This window comes from Manihot esculenta, chromosome 6, assembly GCF_001659605.2.
Source record: "Manihot esculenta cultivar AM560-2 chromosome 6, M.esculenta_v8, whole genome shotgun sequence".
NCBI classification, from domain to species: domain Eukaryota; kingdom Viridiplantae; phylum Streptophyta; class Magnoliopsida; order Malpighiales; family Euphorbiaceae; genus Manihot; species Manihot esculenta.
In genome coordinates, this window is record NC_035166.2 from 27,218,334 (window position 1) to 27,235,606 (window position 17,273).

Sequence of the window (17,273 nt, forward strand, 5' to 3'; positions counted from 1 at the left end):
TCTGCTCCACTCATGCCATAAAAGCGTTAGGGTTTATACTAAAACTTGGAATTACCAAATTATCCTCCATGCATTGATCAGTGTGTCATTTTCCTATGGGCTAGTTTCAGCAGGTTGCAATGATTGTATTATATGGTAACTGCAACGGATCACCGACTATCGAGTCAGGACAGCTTCCGCTTAAGAAAATATAGAGAGAAAGGGAGGAGGCGGACATCACGAAACCTGTTATAGCAGTGAGTGGACCCCACTCTTTCTTTTTTCCTGTTTTATTCGCTGATTATTATTTATTTCCCTTCATAATTTTTCCTTTTTAACTTGTAAGGGAAGGGAAACAGCGGAGATAATTGTGCATGGAGCGACGCCATTGCCCAACTAGTAAGAAATTTACTAGGGCTTTTGGGTGTTGATTAAATCAAATACTGTGTGGGTTTTGGATTTAGACTGTAAACAAAATTCCCATTTGACTAGGCTGGTCTCGTCTGCGTCTCTCACTCATTGTAAGTCAGCTCATACATTCAATTTAAATTGTATTTTATGATACACTTGTATACAATATAATAATTTATCTGTTCTAGCACTTACATCATGATTTTGTCGTTTACCTTTGGACAGATCCCAAACAGTAGTACATACAGAGTGTGACTGAGGTCTCTTCAGAGAAAGAAATAGAGAGAGAGACAGGTTCTGATTATCTATATCTTCTCTGTGAAAGAAACAGGCCTCGGTTACTGTAAAATAATCTTAAAAAAGGTGACTTTTTTCTCCGTACTGGGTTTGGTTTTTCTATTGTGCTTTCGTTGCTTTGCTGCACTTATGAGGTTATTATTCACAGAGAAAAAAAAAAAGTGAAAGGGGGGAGGTCAACTGGGTCTTTTTGCCTCTGATTTGGTTGGGCACTGGAGACTGATACTAATGTGGCATTTTTGAAAAATCTTTGTGAATAGTATGAATGGGAAGATCATAAGCTTTCAACTTTTTGTTGTTTGGCTTTTGGTTCCTTTTTTCTGTGTCATCTTTTTGAAACCTTTTCGTTTCTTTTTTTTTTTTTTCTCCCGTCTGTTGGCCTTTTTCACGACTGACAAACAGCTGGTCAAGCACCGTATGCCGTAGAAGAGCTGGTGGAAATTAGGGTTTTCTTTTTCTCCTATTTTTCTCTGATCTTGCTGTCTTTCATGGTATTTCAGAGATTTGTCCTTTGATAGATTTATGTTCTAGAGAGGTAAAAGGAAGGTGTACACAGTGGATCAGAAGGAAAACCATCTTTTTTTTTTTTTTTTCTATTTCATTGATCCCCTTTTCTTATGGAGAGGGAGTGCAAAGTCATGCATGGGGCGTTGACAATGAAACTTCTTTTTCTTTCTTCTCTGATGAAAATGCTACTGTAAATTTGCTTCAACGCTCTGTAGGTGGCTGAAGCTTAAAGTTCAATTTATTTTTTTCTTTTCTCTTTTTCTTTGCCGAAAAGCTAACCGATAGCGACCTTCCCGATAAACCTTGATAAACCAAGAGCCAGAGAGATCATGTAGAAGAATAGAGAGATAAAAGAGAGAATAGAAAAGGTGTTTTTTTGGTTTTCCCATTTGGATGAGTTTTGGGGTTTGATGATCAGTAATAGTAGCAGCGTTAATAGTCCTGGTGGTGGGGTTTCAAAGATTGTGGCTGAGATTGTTACACACCGCAACACCATGCATAGCGGTGGCATAGCACATCAGCCACCAGTCATCACTTCATCGATTCCCAAATCACCCGCCCTCTCTCTCTCTCTTGTATGGCCCATCTTATAACACAGTTTTTCTTGATTCCTTGTATGCAATGTTGTTGCGGATTTTGCTTTTATGCTTATTGTTGCTCTTGATAATGGCACTTAACTATTTTGCTTAATTTATTTGAATGCTAGTGCAGAAAGGCACCATGGATAGTCATGGTGATATGGGTCTACTTGGGGAACATTTTGATCCTAGTATAGCAGGGAGGATGAAGGAGGATGGTTACGAGAGCAAGTCTGGCAGTGATAATCTGGAAGGTGCATCTGGAGATGATCAGGAGGCTGGAGAGGATCAACGGACCCAGAAAAAGAAGTACCATAGGCATACTCCTAATCAAATACAAGAGCTTGAAACGTATTGCTTTATCTACTTGTTTATATTAAGAGATCTGTACGTGTGTTTTCTAAATGTTGATTGATGGTTTTTGCTAAGCGGGCTTTTTTGTTGCATGTTCCTGTCTTTGTAGTTTCTTTAAGCAGTGCCCTCATCCTGATGAAAAACAAAGAATGGAGCTTAGTAGGAGGCTTGGCTTGGAAAGCAAGCAAATCAAGTTTTGGTTCCAGAATAGGCGAACCCAAATGAAGGTAAAAGCTAAAATGTAGTTTGTCCTTTGATTTTTTTTCCTTCACTTTTCATATAGGTACTGAAGATTTTCCAATTGATGATTTTGGAACCAGACCCAATTGGAACGTCATGAAAATATCATCCTTAGACAAGAGAATGATAAGCTTCGTGCTGAGAATGAGTTATTAAAGCAGAATATGACAGACCCAATTTGCAACAACTGTGGTAGCCCTGTGGTTCCCGGTCCGGTATCTTATGAGCAACAACAGTTAAGGATTGAAAATGCTCGACTCAACGATGAATTGGGTCGTGTTTATGCATTAGCCAATAAGTTCTTAGGTAGGCCTCTATCTTCGTCCAGCGGTCATGTCCCTCCCTTCGACTCAAATTCCAAGTTGGACCTTTCAGTTGGGAGAAATGGATATGGAGGTTTAGGCAGCATAGAGACGTCATTGCCAATTGGACTTGATTATAGTGATGGGCTCACAATGCCCTTAATGAAACCAATGACCAGTCCTATGCTCAATGAAGTTCCTTATGACAGATCTTTGTTTATAGATCTTGCATTGGCAGCCATGGATGAATTGATTAAGATAGCTCAGATCGATAGTCCTCTTTGGATGACCATGGATGGAGGGAAGGATGCCCTGAAGCATGAGGAGTATATGAGGACGTTTTCACCTTGTATTGGTGTGAAACCCAGCAGCTTTGTTACTGAGGCTACAAGAGAGACTGGAATAGTGATCATCAACAGCTTGGCTCTTGCTGAGACTTTGATGGACGTGGTATGTTATCGAACTCTTTATGCGATTTGGAGCTTTTAAGAATTTATTTATGAACTTGCCACTAGCTTTGATATCTGTTATTAGTTTTGTTTTTGTTAAATCTTTTTCCTAGTAACTTCATTATTATGGGCAATTTTTTTTGAGCTTCTAATGCATATCTTGTCATCTCATCCTTGTTGGTCTCACTGTGTTGGGTGAATCACTCTACTTAGATAGCTATAATATTGACTTGTGCCCATGATACATTTCTAGTGTTTGAATAGGTAACTTTAACTGTTTTTGTGAAAGTAGAATCGGTGGTTAGAAGCATTTCCTGGTCTGATTGCTAAAGCCTCCACAATTGATGTGATTTCGAGTGGCGTGGGTGGAACAAAAAATGGTGCTTTGCAATTGGTATGCTAATCTGCTAACTGTTTAGTTTTTAGCAGTAAAGCTGGAACTAATGCAGGTCCTATTTCCAGATGCATGCAGAGTTTCAAGTGGGTTCGCCCTTTGTCCCTGTGCGCCAAGTGAGGTTCCTTCGGTTCTGTAAGCAGCACGCGGAGGGCGTCTGGGCTGTGGTTGATGTCTCTATTGATGCAAACCAAGAAAGTTCCAATTCACACTCATTTGCTGCTTGCAGGAGATTCCCTTCTGGCTGCATTATGCAAGATATGCCCAATGGCTGCTCCAGGGTAACAGCTTATTCCTTGTGTAGATTTCTTTTATTTGTATGGCATATGTTTATATACAATCTTTATCTGTCAGATATGAAAGTTCTTAATGGAGGATATTGTGATAACTAAAAGGTATATACAACCATTGCTAAATTTGAGTTAAGTTTAGATTTATCTCTTGGAATTTGGGAAATTGGAGCTGTTTTATTGAGCTTTTTTTTTTCTGGAATTGTTATTATTAACAACATTGTGCACTAGTTGATGACATTACCCTAGTGAAATATCACAAATTTACCTAACAATCTGGACATTTATTATAATATAACTAGGAAAGATGCTTCCTTTATTTAAATAATACTGGTTCTTGAATTCCAATGCTAAGCTTGCTTATTGTCTGCACCCAGTCAACTTCTAAATTTGAAGTTGAGGAAATCAAGAGTGCTCTAATTTAATATGATTATACACACAGAGAGACATTTGAAATCAATATAATTATTTGATTCCTTCATCTTGAATTTAGTATTTTCATAATCTTTCTGCTTAGGAAACCCTTGGAATTTACAATCTTTGACGTATAAAATATGCATATGATGTTTCTATTCCAGTCTTCTGCTGTATTGGTGGTTTATTTATTTATTCATTTATTGTCCACGAGGTCATATGGCCTGGATCCAGTCTTTATATTGTAATTTTATATCCTTAGTTCCTGGAAATCTTACTTTTATCTTGTAAGAGAGGCCTCTATTTGGAAACTGTTTTGGAACTCTCTTTCATCTCGCCAATATTGTCCCCTTGTTGACTTTGTTCATCCTTTATCTCCGACTTCTCTATTTGACCATATAATATTAGTACATGAAAAATCTTTAAGCTTTTTTGTAGACAGTTGCTCTTGACATTGGTTACATTGCTAAAAGAATATATTGAGTTTTTAAGGTTCAATGAGGCTTGAGATTCTGAAGAGGTATGCTACTAGAAATTTGCTTTGGTATGTAGGACTGTAACAATATCTTTTTACTTGGGAATTTTTGAAGGATTTATAATCAACTATAACGGCAATTAAGAATCTCAATCAGATGGAATACTTGGATTATTGAATATCCTGGGTTTTCATACTCTTTCTTCATTATGGAAAATATGTTCGTTTCGATACATCAGATGAAAGTCTCCTGCACGGTAACTTTCTGTGATAGACTTGTCTAATACTGTTTCTCTCATATTCCCAAGCATAACTGGAGATGATAAACTTTCCTAAATTCATAGTGTCATAATAAACAAGTTAAACGTAGCTTCTAAAAGTTAGTTATCTTAAAAATCTTCTTGGAGTACTCTCTCAAAGTTCCAAGTAAATTGAGCTCCATAATTCCAAATGCAGGCATATATAAGCACATACCTGCATGTACAACTTACATTTGCGTGTTTATGCAAGATTGATGATTGTTAGTCAAATGCAGGTCACCTGGGTGGAACACTCGGAGTATGATGAGAGTGCAGTTCACCAACTCTATAGGTCAGTACTTAGTTCTGGCTTGGCCTTTGGTGCTCGGAGATGGGTTGCCACCCTACAGAGGTACTGTGAGTGTATGTCAATCCTTATGTCTCCAACCATTTCTGCTGAAGATCAGACAGGTCTTGCACTGCTATCTGACACTTCATTTTTTTTTCTATTGGGACATTTGATGGCAAATGTGTTTTATATCCTTGTCTAATACATCATACTATCATATGCTGCAGTTATAAATATAAGCGGCAAGAAAAGCATGCTAAAGTTAGCCCGGCGAATGGTGGATAACTTCTGTTCTGGAGTTTGTGCTTCATCTGTACACAAGTGGGATAAGCTTCTAGTTGGAAATGTGGGTGAAGATATGAGAATTCTGACTCGAAAGAATATTAATGACCCTGGCGAACCACCTGGTATTGTGTTGAGTGCTGCAACTTCTGTTTGGTTGCCAGTTATGCGAGATAGATTATTTGACTTCTTGCGCGATGAACGATCGAGGAGTGAATGGGACATTTTATCCCATGGCGGGATGATGCAGGAGATGGTCCACATTTCCAAGGGTCACAACCGTGGGAATTGTGTCTCTCTTTTGCGATCAACTGTGAGTTGTTACAATTCATGATCTAGTAAACAAAAGTGAATTTAGCATATTGGTTTTGAAGTGAATCATTTAGCCTCTCTCCAGTCTTCACTTCTGATAACATTTTATCAATTGTTGATGTGGCTTAATTTGCAGGCTGTTAGTCCAAACGCAAATGAAAACAGCATGATAATATTGCAAGAAACATGGAATGATGCCTCAAGCTCCCTGGTAGTGTATGCACCAGTCGACATTCAATCAATAAGTGTGGTGATGAATGGTGGAGATTCGACCTATGTGGCTCTCTTACCATCAGGATTTGTGATTCTTCCAGACGATACAAGCAGTCAAGGTGGTCCTAATTTCTCTAGTACCCTGGTCAAAAGGGACAGTGATGGGGGTGATGGAGGAGGGTCCATTCTTACAGTTGGATTCCAAATTTTGGTGAATAACCTTCCTACAGCTAAGCTCACAGTGGAATCAGTGGAGACGGTGAATAATCTTATATCCTGCACAATTCAAAGGATCAAAACAGTGCTTCAACTAACATAGCTGAAGGGGACATGGAATTACTCTTAGCTTAGTTGCCTTTACTGGGTTCTGGTTTTTGAACATACTTGCACATATAGTATGAAGAAAGTATAGCAGATAGAATGTGAAATGAAAGTGGAAGGAGCTAGTGATGATGATTGGCATAAAAGGGAAGGGGGGGGGGGGCTTCTAGTCAAGAACGAACCGCAAGTCGACAACTTTTTAGCTGGGTGGCGAAACAAACTGTGGATGGCTAGTTTTAAACAGTGGCGAAGTGCGGCGGGTTAGTGGTTCGGGTATTGACTTGGTCTGACCCGTCTTTTGTTTAATCTTACATAGAAAAACAAACCAACAATAGATAAACTCCTATTACATGGACTGTTTTAGGTTGTCTTTATGACATGTTTTGTTTGAAATGTTTCTTCTGGCTTTTTGCATTTGGCGACCTTAATTGTTATTGCGTAATATTTGAGTTTTTTTCATTTAAAGAAAAAAGTGATTTATTTTTAGTTATTCCAATTATTATATGTATTCCAAAAAAAAAAAACACATGTATATGAGTACTAAGTGTCGAATGCCGGCATTAATTATGTGAATTCAAACCGAGAGATAACAGATCGCAATCGTTGGGCCTGGGCTTGGTTCTGGTTCTGCAATTTCAATTCTCTCTTTCAGGCTTAGGCCTGTACGTTTGCAATTCAAATCTTGTGTCTCGCTGCTCAATTTGCAAATTTCCTATTATCCCGTTATGGAAGAGCATTTGTTTTGCGCTCTCTGCATAACCCTAAGTCCTGGACACCATTATCGGATCATCCGCTGAATTGCTAATTTTCATTTCTTTGAATTATAAGTAAAGGAAGCCTTGATTAAAGACCCACAGTTCGTTAGATTAATGGATGCGAAGAAACATGGATACGAACATGGACACTGGACGGAGATTCCAAATTAGCCGTTGGCGTGATAGAGAAAGGGATGGATGCTGATGATACAAGGTCTTCTTTTATCATTAATTTTCCACCTGGGACAGTAATTACAGGATTGCCATGTGGAAATGGCAACGCTCATTGGTCACCTTATAAGGATATTTCTCGATATGATTTGAGGTAAAATGAGACTAGAGTGAGCAGTATTCGGTTTAAATCGGTTTAAATCGAAAAAATTGATCGAATCGAATCGATTTAAAAATTTAGTTTGGTTTTTTATACATATCGGTTCAGTTCGATTTTTAATTTTAGAAATTTCGGTTATTTCGGTTCGGTTCGGTTTTGATTAGAAAAAAACCGAAAAAATCGAACCGAATTGATTAGTGATAATAATATGTTTTTTCAATAATATAGAGAAATTAAATCATTAAAATATTTTAATTAAATTTTAAAATATTAAAAATAAAATGTAAAAAAAATTATTAAAAATCGAAACCGATCAAACCGAACCGAACCGAATCAGACCGGTTCGGTTCGATTCGGTTTCTGACCAAAATCGGATCGGTTCGATTTTCATAAATACTAAAATTTCGGTTTTCGGTTTATTCGGTTCGGTTCGGTTTTGAACCGAACCGACCGAATGATCACCCCTAAATGAGACTCAGCGGAGAATGGAAAAGAGGGCAGTCGCAACCATTCATGAATTGTTATGGTTGAAAGCGTAGAAGAACATAAATGTTTAATGTGATGGATTCCTTCTACAATTCTGTCTGCTAGGACTTCCCATTTTCTCTGCATATGATTTTAGCTACTTCACCGGTAAGTTTGTAATATTTGATCATATGCTTATTGCCTTTCTTCCTTAAGTGGCCAGGGCCCAGGGACCATCATAACCTGCTGACAACGGTAATGGAAAAATTAAACGGGGGACAAATGGATGGGCCTGTCTTGTTCAGCGAGATTGGGCCTCTTGGCCACTGATTTGCGACACGATGGCTGTGATTTCTTGCTCTCAGTTCTTTCCTCATGCAGAAAGGAGTTGAAATGGCTAACGGACAATAAATAAATAAATAAATATATATATATATATATATTTCTTAACTAGCTTTTTGAAATTTTATCTGTAAAATGTAAAACTAAATGACAACCACCTGTATTATTATCATTTAAAAAATAAAAATAAAAACTACCAAAGAGGAAAAAGAAACCAAATCTAAAAAAATGCGGTGGCAATTCGATATTGGTTCCGTTGCAATAGCGGCCTCGCCCGATCATCGGCGCCGGCCCCATCTGGACAAGCTTCACCTAATCCTCGTTGCGTAGAGCGCGGGATAAACTTGATGAGACTAATCTTATGTCTGTCTACTCGTACACTATCACGTGAAACCTTCCAGATCACCCTAATCATGCACCCTTCATTTATAATGCACCGCTTCTCCTACTCATTCTCTTACTTCCTATGTCTCGGGTGTACCGACTTATACACGTCATTATTGTTTTTTTAAAAAAAAAAGAAATTGCATATAGGTTCATATTGAGGTGGGGATCTCCAATTGGCAGCTGTAAGGATGTAGATGGAACTAAAAGCATTATAACAAAAAGCCCAAAAGAGCCTAATAGAAAATGAGAGACCCAGCTTCATTAAGAAATGGGAGGGAGGGAGAGTTGGCGACTGTCGACGGGAGGAGAGACCAACGCGAAGACGGAGAGAAAGAAAGTGGGCCACCCGAAACAATTCTTGTCCTTTTGTTAAATTACAGAGAAATAATCTGACACGTCACCAGCTCCACCGCATTTCCACTCGGTGCAATCTAATTTTCCAGTTGATTGACTTGATTCTGTGAATTTTACTACACATATATTTTGTGCTTTTTTGAATTTGTTTCTCCGACAGGTGACCTAATATGTTCACTCCCTAAAAATTTAAAAAAAAAAAAATAATAGAGAGAGAGAAAGAAAAGAAAATGGGGAATTCATTTGGATGCTCTGCTTCCGGCGAAAGATTAGTATCGGCGGCCAGAGATGGCGATTTGGTGGAGGCCAGGATGCTTTTGGATTGCAATCCGTGTCTCGCCAAGTATTCCACTTTTGGTGGCCTCAATTCTCCTCTCCATTTCGCCGCCGCTAAAGGTCACAACGAGGTTGCTGCTTCTCCCCAGCTTTTCTCCCTTCATTTTTTGAACAAAATTTCGTATAAAATCTTTTGCTTAATTAATGTGAGGACTTTTGCATGCTAGATTGTTGCGTTGTTGCTTGAGAATGGAGCTGACGTGAATTCAAGGAATTACTGTGGCCAGGTACCTTTTTAAATGAATTTTCATTTTTTTTTTCTTTAGTGGAATTGTTTGAGCTTTTTTTTGTTCAGATATGTATGATTTGATAGAATTGAAATGTGATTCGGTCAATTGTGATTCCATTTTAGATTCTGAGATACATATAAATTTGATATATTTGAAAATTGTATGGATTCGGGAATTTAGAATTGGAAATGGAAACCAGGGACTTATTGAGAATCGGAATTAAAATTTTTAGAGTTTGCCGTATCACGCAAAGAATCCGAAGATCGATTTGGATTTTCCTAATTGTCAATTATTTGTAAATTGAAATCAAACACATAATGACAGATAGTATTTCATTGAGCACATGCAAAAAAACGGATGGATCTCTCTTGAACTAACTATTTAATCATATTGATGGTTCTCTTTTAAGACGGCATTAATGCAAGCTTGTCGTTATGGACACTGGGAAGTTGTACAGACTCTTCTACTCTTTCGATGCAATGTAAGTTCATCATCATTTATCTTCAACACCACTCTTTCACTTTTTTTTTTGTTGGGCTTGGGTTGGTAATCATATCCTATGAGGCATCAGGGCAATTCTTCTATTATTTATTGTATTTTGTTTCAAATTTTACCTGTTAGTGTTTTCTGGATGTTTATTGGGCATAATTGCTATTTCTGGTTGCAAAGGTTACACGAGCAGATTACCTCAGTGGAAGGACTGCTCTACATTTTGCAGCTGTAAATGGCCATGCAAGATGTATAAGACTGGTCGTTGCTGACTTTGTTCCTAGTGCTCCTTTTGAAGCTATGCATGCTCAGTTGGAAGATAATGCTGGGGATGCTTCCAATATGAACGACAAATTTTATCAGAGGTGACAGATTACTTAGTATTTCCTGCCTTGTAATTTTAATTGTATTCTAGCATTAGAATATGTTTACTTTTGTGCTCAATTTAGTGGTCCTAAATTCTGTGCAATTATTTGATTTATGTTTTTCAAATGCAGTGCATTGTCCAAGTTTGTCAACAAGGCAGCTGATGGTGGTATCACAGCTCTTCATATGGCTGCATTGAATGGATATTTTGACTGTGTGCAGCTTTTACTTGATATTCATGCAAATGTGTCAGCCGTCACTTTTCATTATGGAACAACAGTGGATTTGATAGGTTTGCCTTTCTGCTTGAGGTGTTGTAATTTGTCTCATGAGTCTTTGCTTTTGTTTCATACTTATGACTATACATATATTTGTAGGAGCTGGAAGCACTCCTTTGCACTATGCTGCTTGTGGGGGGAATTTAAAGTGTTGTCAGGCAAGAAAAATACTACTTCAAATTGAACCTAAACTCTTCTTCACTTTCTCTAATGTGAGATAATGGTGTTCCTAATTTTGCAGATCCTTCTTTCAAGAGGTGCCAGTCGGATAACATTAAACTGCAATGGGTAGTTGCTGTGGTCTCCCTTTTGCTTTCATTCTTTCCTTCCTTGGTGCATGTTATCTGGCACTTATATGTAAAATGGCATATAAAATTTCTGCATCTTTTCAGGTGGTTGCCGGTTGATGTTGCCAGGATGTGGGGGCGTCATTGGCTTGAACCCTTGTTGGCATCAAATTCTGATTTCACCATACCAAGATTTCCTCATTCTAACTACTTATCCTTGCCTCTTTTGAGCATACTTAACATAGCAAGGTACTTCTGCAACATGATATATATGCGTATGTGACAGATAGTCTTAAAAAGACTAGAGTCTTAAAAGAATGCCTAAATTGGTAGTACTTACCTTTTGTTTGTGCTTAATTATGAAAATTCATCTGTGATCGAGGAAAGAAAGAATCATGTGCCTTTTTTATATGCTTCAAATGTGCTGTTTTTTTGTTTTGTTGAGAAATGAAAAATGAGTAAAGATAAAATAGATGAAGCATAGCCCCATTTGTTTTGTTGGTTGTATTAGGACCCTTTGTTTTCTCGAGGGCAAAGGGAGATGGATTTACATTTTCTATAAACCAGTGAAACAAACCATGGACGCCATATGGCTTTGCATGTGAAGTTAAGGGTGCTGATTGGCTTCCTTGGAGTTTGGCTCAATAAGTTGAAGTTTAGGATGTTTATTCAATTAAGTTTAAACCAACGTCATTAGTAAATTTTATTTTTCTGAACTGTTCTTTGTAGAGAGTTGGGGATGCAGTGTTCAACAACCTCCACTGATGACTCTGATATTTGTGCTGTTTGCCTAGAGAGAGCATGTAATGTAGCTGCTGAAGGTTTGTTCTTCATTCCTGGTTTTTATATTTATCTAGTTTTTCCTTTTGTGTTCTTTGTTCCTTGGGACCTCGTGATTTGGTACATCTTACTTATCAAAGCTGGAGTAGAATATAGATCATGTGTTTTCTATTATAATAGAAATTCAAAGTAGGCTAACCATTGGAGAGCTCTTATTACACGCTTCGTTATTGATATTATTCCCATTGTAGTTGATCACTGGGTTCAAATTATATACTTAATAATTTTCCAATGTTGCAAAGGGACATAAATTAAATAATTTCATTTATAGGCAATGCAGGTCATATTTTGGCCCTTTGTTTGACAACTGGTTACAATAATTTGAAATTTTGGTATCAATTTACTGGATTCTCTAGATAATACTCTCAAGTTTATGGAAACTGTTCACACACGCACTGCTGTAGTTAAGCAACATAAAACCACAGTTATGTTCACAAAATCCTGAATATGCTACGTCTTCTTACCAGCGATATTCTTTTATGCGCAACAGAGTTCATGTCGTCGTAGTAACTGATATGAGTTTTCATGAAGCCTATGAATGGTCCTCTAAAAATTCTAGTGGAACAGGATATTGGTCAATCTCTTACGCTGAACCCAGTAGATTATCATCTTTTGTTTACACATTTTTTCCTTTCATAACAAGAGAGCGAGTATAGAAAAGCAAATTCGGAATTTTATTTACCACTGTATCCTTGAAGGGCATATTTTGTGCTCTTTTTTCATATTGGTCGTGATCATTGATCATGCTCTTTGATAGAAATATGAACTAAGCAATCCTTGATAAATGGTAAACAAATATTGGAACTGTTCATTTTTTGCTGTCACTATATATGTTTCATGGTTAAATTCTTTTAATTACCTATGATGTCGTCATTTTCACGTGTTGATGGGTAGTTCATGTATTCAGGGTGTGGGCATGAACTTTGTGTAAGATGTGCTCTGCATCTTTGCTCAACAAGCAACATTCCTTCAGAAATGGTGGGCCCACCTGGCTCCATACCATGTCCTCTTTGCAGGCATGGAATTGTATCTTTTGTTCAATTGCCTGGTTCCCCAGCAAAAGAAATGAAACTTCCTTTGTCCCTTGGCCTCTGTACCCCATGCATGCTTCATTATCGTGATGCAGAAGGGCAATCTCCAGCTTGTGTACCAGAGATCAGAAAGAATCGTGTGACTTCAGTTTCTTCAGATTTTGTTTGCCCAGTTACTTGTAGCCCATTTCCTTCTGTTGCAATCCCGTTGTGCACTTGCAATGATGGCCCATGTCCATCTTTTGAGCCTCGAACTCAAGAAACTCAAGGTAAATCCCCTAGTCGCTCTCAAACATCCGTGGATCAGGATAAAATTGAAGGGCCGAGACTAGAGAAAACCAGCTGTTCTGGGATGATGTTTTGGGGCAGAAGAAGCTGCAGCAGAGAGCATCAGTGTAATTCAGAAATAAATGCATGATTCTTTGGGGTTTGGATAGTATAAGATCTGAATTATACATCGATATTCTTTTCCAAGGTGGTGATATTTGGTCATACTGGTTTCAAGCACTAAAAAAATTTTCAAATCCATGTTCGCTTCCCCTTTTTGTTTCGGCCGGCTACATGAAAATGGATTTGGGTCTCAGACACGCTACGGTTTAGATGTCCTCTTAAAATATTTGGTGGGGTTGTAAAAATTGTAGGGGGTTTGGTTCTACAGATTGATTGTAATTGAATGTCATCAAGGATCGGACTTCTTGTTCTCTTTATTCTGCATTGAGAAGCAATCACAATGATTTATATTATTTGTTACCATAGAAAGAAAATTAGGTCCATCCGTCCAGTTTGAGCTGGCTTTTTATAATTCATAATCACAGACTTATACACAAATTTAAGGGGAGTTAAAGCAGGATGGCGGCTATCAGCTTCACGGCAGTGTACGGAGGTAAAGGCCAGCCTCCCGTTATTCTATTTAACGGATCCAAGCATGTTTAGGATTAAGGGGAATAGTGGATTTGAATAAATTAAAAATTAAAATTGATTTTGAGTAAAAATTAAATTGAGTTTGGAATTTTTAATAAGTTTTTTATTTTTTTTATTATTTTTAATGTTTTAAAATTTAATTAAAATATTATAATTTTGATTATAATTTAATATTTTTTTATTATAAAAAATAATATATTATTATTAATTGATTTAATTTGATTTTTAAAATTTTTTTATTAAAATTAAATTGAGTCGAAATAATTAAAATTTTTAAAATTAAAAATTAAATTGAATCAAATTAAAATAATAAAAAATTATATTTAAAATTTTAAATTGATTCTGTTGAATTAATTTTTTTTATTTGAACTAATCACTCATCGTTTGGGATAAATTTCAATTTAGATAAACGATGATAAATGTCAATTTAGATTTTCCAGCTGTATGCATAGCTGACAAATTAAATTTAGATTTTCCAACGGTATGCGGCATAAGCTATGGAAAAAATAGCTTTACAAGATATAAAAAAAAACTTAATAAATTATATTTTATGAATTTATAATATAAATATATATGATTATAAGTAAGAATTATTTTTAATTTATGCTCATCGACCTATAGCATAACATTGCAAATAAAAATCGGATAACTCTTCGCCGTGTGATGTGACTGAAAATGAGATTTGTGAATTTATAAAAGAGAAATAATAAGATAATTGACGTTTAAAGAAAACTAATATAATGTTTAAGTTAGCAATTTACTATAACAAATAAGTGTAGTATAAATTTTAAATTCAGAATAAAGATATACAAATATATATCATCAATTTCATATATATTTTATTTTTATACGATAAAGAAATATAATTAATTAAAAAATGTCTTGACAATCCGATTAATGAATAAAAGAATTTTTTTTTGAATCAATAAATAAAAGAATTTGAAATTATAAATATAATGGAGATTTATTAAATTATATTTTTTAACAATAATTTTATATTATAAAAAAATTCGATTAGCTTAAAAGAGAGTAAGTCTTTCGTCATTTTCACTATTTATGATATCTAAAATTTTTTTTATGAGTGAGATCATCCGAGTGCATATTATATTTTATTATATTATGTTCGAATTTTTTTTTATGAGTGAAACTATATAATTGCGTATCATAACTTACTATATCATGTCACTATCTTTTTTAGATTTCTTCTCCTATGCTTCATAGAGCCTTGCTAATGAAAATAAAATGGATTATACTTTTTTTTTGTAAAAAAAATTTAAGGTGGATTTATTTTTAACTATTAATATCAGTGTTACCTTTGAATAATATTCATGTAAATTTTATAAAACCAATTATAAAATTTTTAAGTATAAATCATTCCATTTCAAAAATATATATAAATTATTCAATTTCAAAAAAAATATAAATTATTAATTAATAAAGTACTAATATTTTTAAAGTAACTTATATAAAATTGAATAGGTTGAACAAGTTTGGCAGTGACAATGAAATTTGTTTAAAATATAAATCACTACCATAGTTCATCGCCATGAGACCTCACTCATCATCTCTACCTTTAGAAATCACTGCCATCTCCGCCGACGGCCTCCGTCTCGGCGATTGTCGATTCAAGAGGAAGATGTTCGTCATCGTCCGATCAGGACCCAACAAATACTGCACCTCAAAGATCGATTACAAAAGAGGTACTTATCCATCATGGGATACCAGAAACTCAACCTTGAGTTGCCAACTCACGTTGATAGCATGTTCGTGGAGATTAAGGTTACAAAGTTGTTTGGAGATGTAATGGTGAGCAAGGCAGAAATCCCAGTTTCTGATCTTATAAATGATAATAAGCAAGAAAATAAGGTGAATTTGTTGAGTTTCTTGTTAACAAATAGCAATGGGAAACGTAATGGTGTAATCAATTTTGCTGTTCGGGTTGGTGATTCTCGGCGAAGGTCCCATGGAAATGGACAGCCTACTCTATAGCTTAATCAGTCTAGTGCAGGAAGATGAATACATGTGTTTCTGAAAATTCTTCATTTGGGTTTACCAGTTGTATATTAGATTTGGGAGCCAGTGCCACCCTTCAATTTATTCCTTTTTTTTCTATGATATTGTTAATTAAATAAAAATTATTATTATCTTTCATACAAATAAAATTCATTATTTATTTAATGAAAATTCATTGATGGGTTATATAACTGAAAATAACTTTTTTATAGAGGAAAATGATTTTAAAATAGATAAAGAAAAGAAATTTAAATATTTTGATGAATGAAAACCAATCAAATTACCTCAGAGCAAGTTATCAAATAAGGTGTTAATTAAGAAATCATATTTTAGCAGATTTGCGTTGATGTAAGCGTGTACGAATGCTCAATTCGAAAAGCAACCACTTTCACTTGAGTTAATGCTTTGTTTGGTCTGTTAAGAAAGCTGTCTGCCCCACCCATCTCCTGAAATCTGCATGCTCTTTTCATACAAATTGATTTGATGGACTCTCTTAAAATCCCTCCAATATATCTCTTTAACTTGCTTCACCCGATTTCTTAACTTTCCTTTAGCTCGATTTTATCACAGGTCCATGAACATCTCTTGTTTTTTAAACAAGTTTTAAAAATAAAAGAGCAGTGTTTGGGCAAGTTGAAATTATTGGGATAGGATTAATCATATCTATATGTTTCTCTGTTGAGCATAATGACTTAAATTCATCTGTCTGCAATAAATTCCTTCATAAATGTTTATGAGTTCCATGGTTGACTCTATAAAAGTATATTTGAAACTTATATTTAAAAAAAGAATAATTTAGTTGAAGAGTAATTTAAAATAGATTAAATCAATAGGACAAAGTGTAGTTTTAAAATGAAAATACCAGCAAAACTGGACAAAATTATTTTATTTATGAATTGAAATTCAAAAATGAAAAAGTCAAGAGTAAGGAAAAGCAAATGAAACAGAGAGAAGATCAGAATATCACAGAGAATATATACAAAATCACATCACCATAAATAAAATAAAATAAAAAGAAAAAAGAAGAAAGAATGAAATTGCTCCGGGCGAGGAGACCGCTCATTTCCCAGGGGCCAACGCGCCCTCTGGACCTCACGCCCTTTTTTATTTTCTCTTACGTCTCATCAAATATCATATCTCTTATGCAATTATTTGATTTAGTCGATGAGTTATAATAAAAAATTTACTAATATTTTATATAATTAATATATTATAATTGTTCCATATAAGTTTTATAGTCAAATATAATTACTGTAGATTTGAAGGAGTGCCCTGATTACATTTAATAAAATTTCTTCTAAAACACAACAATTTTGCTAAACAGAATCAAAAAAGGAAAGTCTCAACTGCATGCCGACAGCAGACTCAGACTGCTTTAAATATGCTCACAGACAAACAAGCTAACCCCACTCTTGAGCCTTAAGGAGCCCTTCTTCATTTCA

General features: G+C 35.5%; 2 protein-coding genes across 7 annotated transcripts; both read left to right on the forward strand.

The window, feature by feature from the left end:
• Positions 1-331: 331 nt before the first annotated feature.
• LOC110616510 (homeobox-leucine zipper protein ROC5) lies at positions 332-6,863 on the forward strand. 5 transcript variants are annotated; one of them, XM_021758890.2, is made up of 10 exons: positions 332-500; positions 616-753; positions 1,901-2,123; positions 2,236-2,353; positions 2,447-3,118; positions 3,410-3,511; positions 3,580-3,792; positions 5,226-5,400; positions 5,506-5,873; positions 6,009-6,863. In XM_021758890.2, exons 3-10 carry the CDS (start codon positions 1,915-1,917, stop codon positions 6,402-6,404), a joined length of 2,253 nt encoding a protein of 750 aa, XP_021614582.1. In that variant the 5' UTR covers positions 332-500; positions 616-753; positions 1,901-1,914; the 3' UTR covers positions 6,405-6,863. The 5 variants fall into 5 exon arrangements, with proteins under 5 accessions (XP_021614582.1, XP_021614581.1, XP_021614580.1 ...); XM_021758889.2 differs by having other exon boundaries at positions 1,906-2,123; XM_021758888.2 differs by lacking the exons at positions 332-500; positions 616-753 and adding an exon at positions 823-1,769 and having other exon boundaries at positions 1,906-2,123.
• A 2,020-nt stretch (positions 6,864-8,883) lies between these two features.
• Positions 8,884-13,649, forward strand: LOC110617751 (E3 ubiquitin-protein ligase XBAT33). 2 transcript variants are annotated; one of them, XM_021760734.2, is made up of 11 exons: positions 8,884-9,112; positions 9,201-9,447; positions 9,544-9,603; positions 10,016-10,087; positions 10,276-10,460; positions 10,593-10,753; positions 10,839-10,897; positions 10,981-11,027; positions 11,132-11,275; positions 11,756-11,847; positions 12,774-13,649. In XM_021760734.2, the coding sequence occupies exons 2-11, from the start codon at positions 9,271-9,273 to the stop codon at positions 13,313-13,315; spliced, it is 1,539 nt and encodes a 512-aa protein (XP_021616426.1). In that variant the 5' UTR covers positions 8,884-9,112; positions 9,201-9,270; the 3' UTR covers positions 13,316-13,649. The 2 variants fall into 2 exon arrangements, with proteins under 2 accessions (XP_021616426.1, XP_021616425.1); XM_021760733.2 differs by having other exon boundaries at positions 9,251-9,447.
• Positions 13,650-17,273: the final 3,624 nt, after the last annotated feature.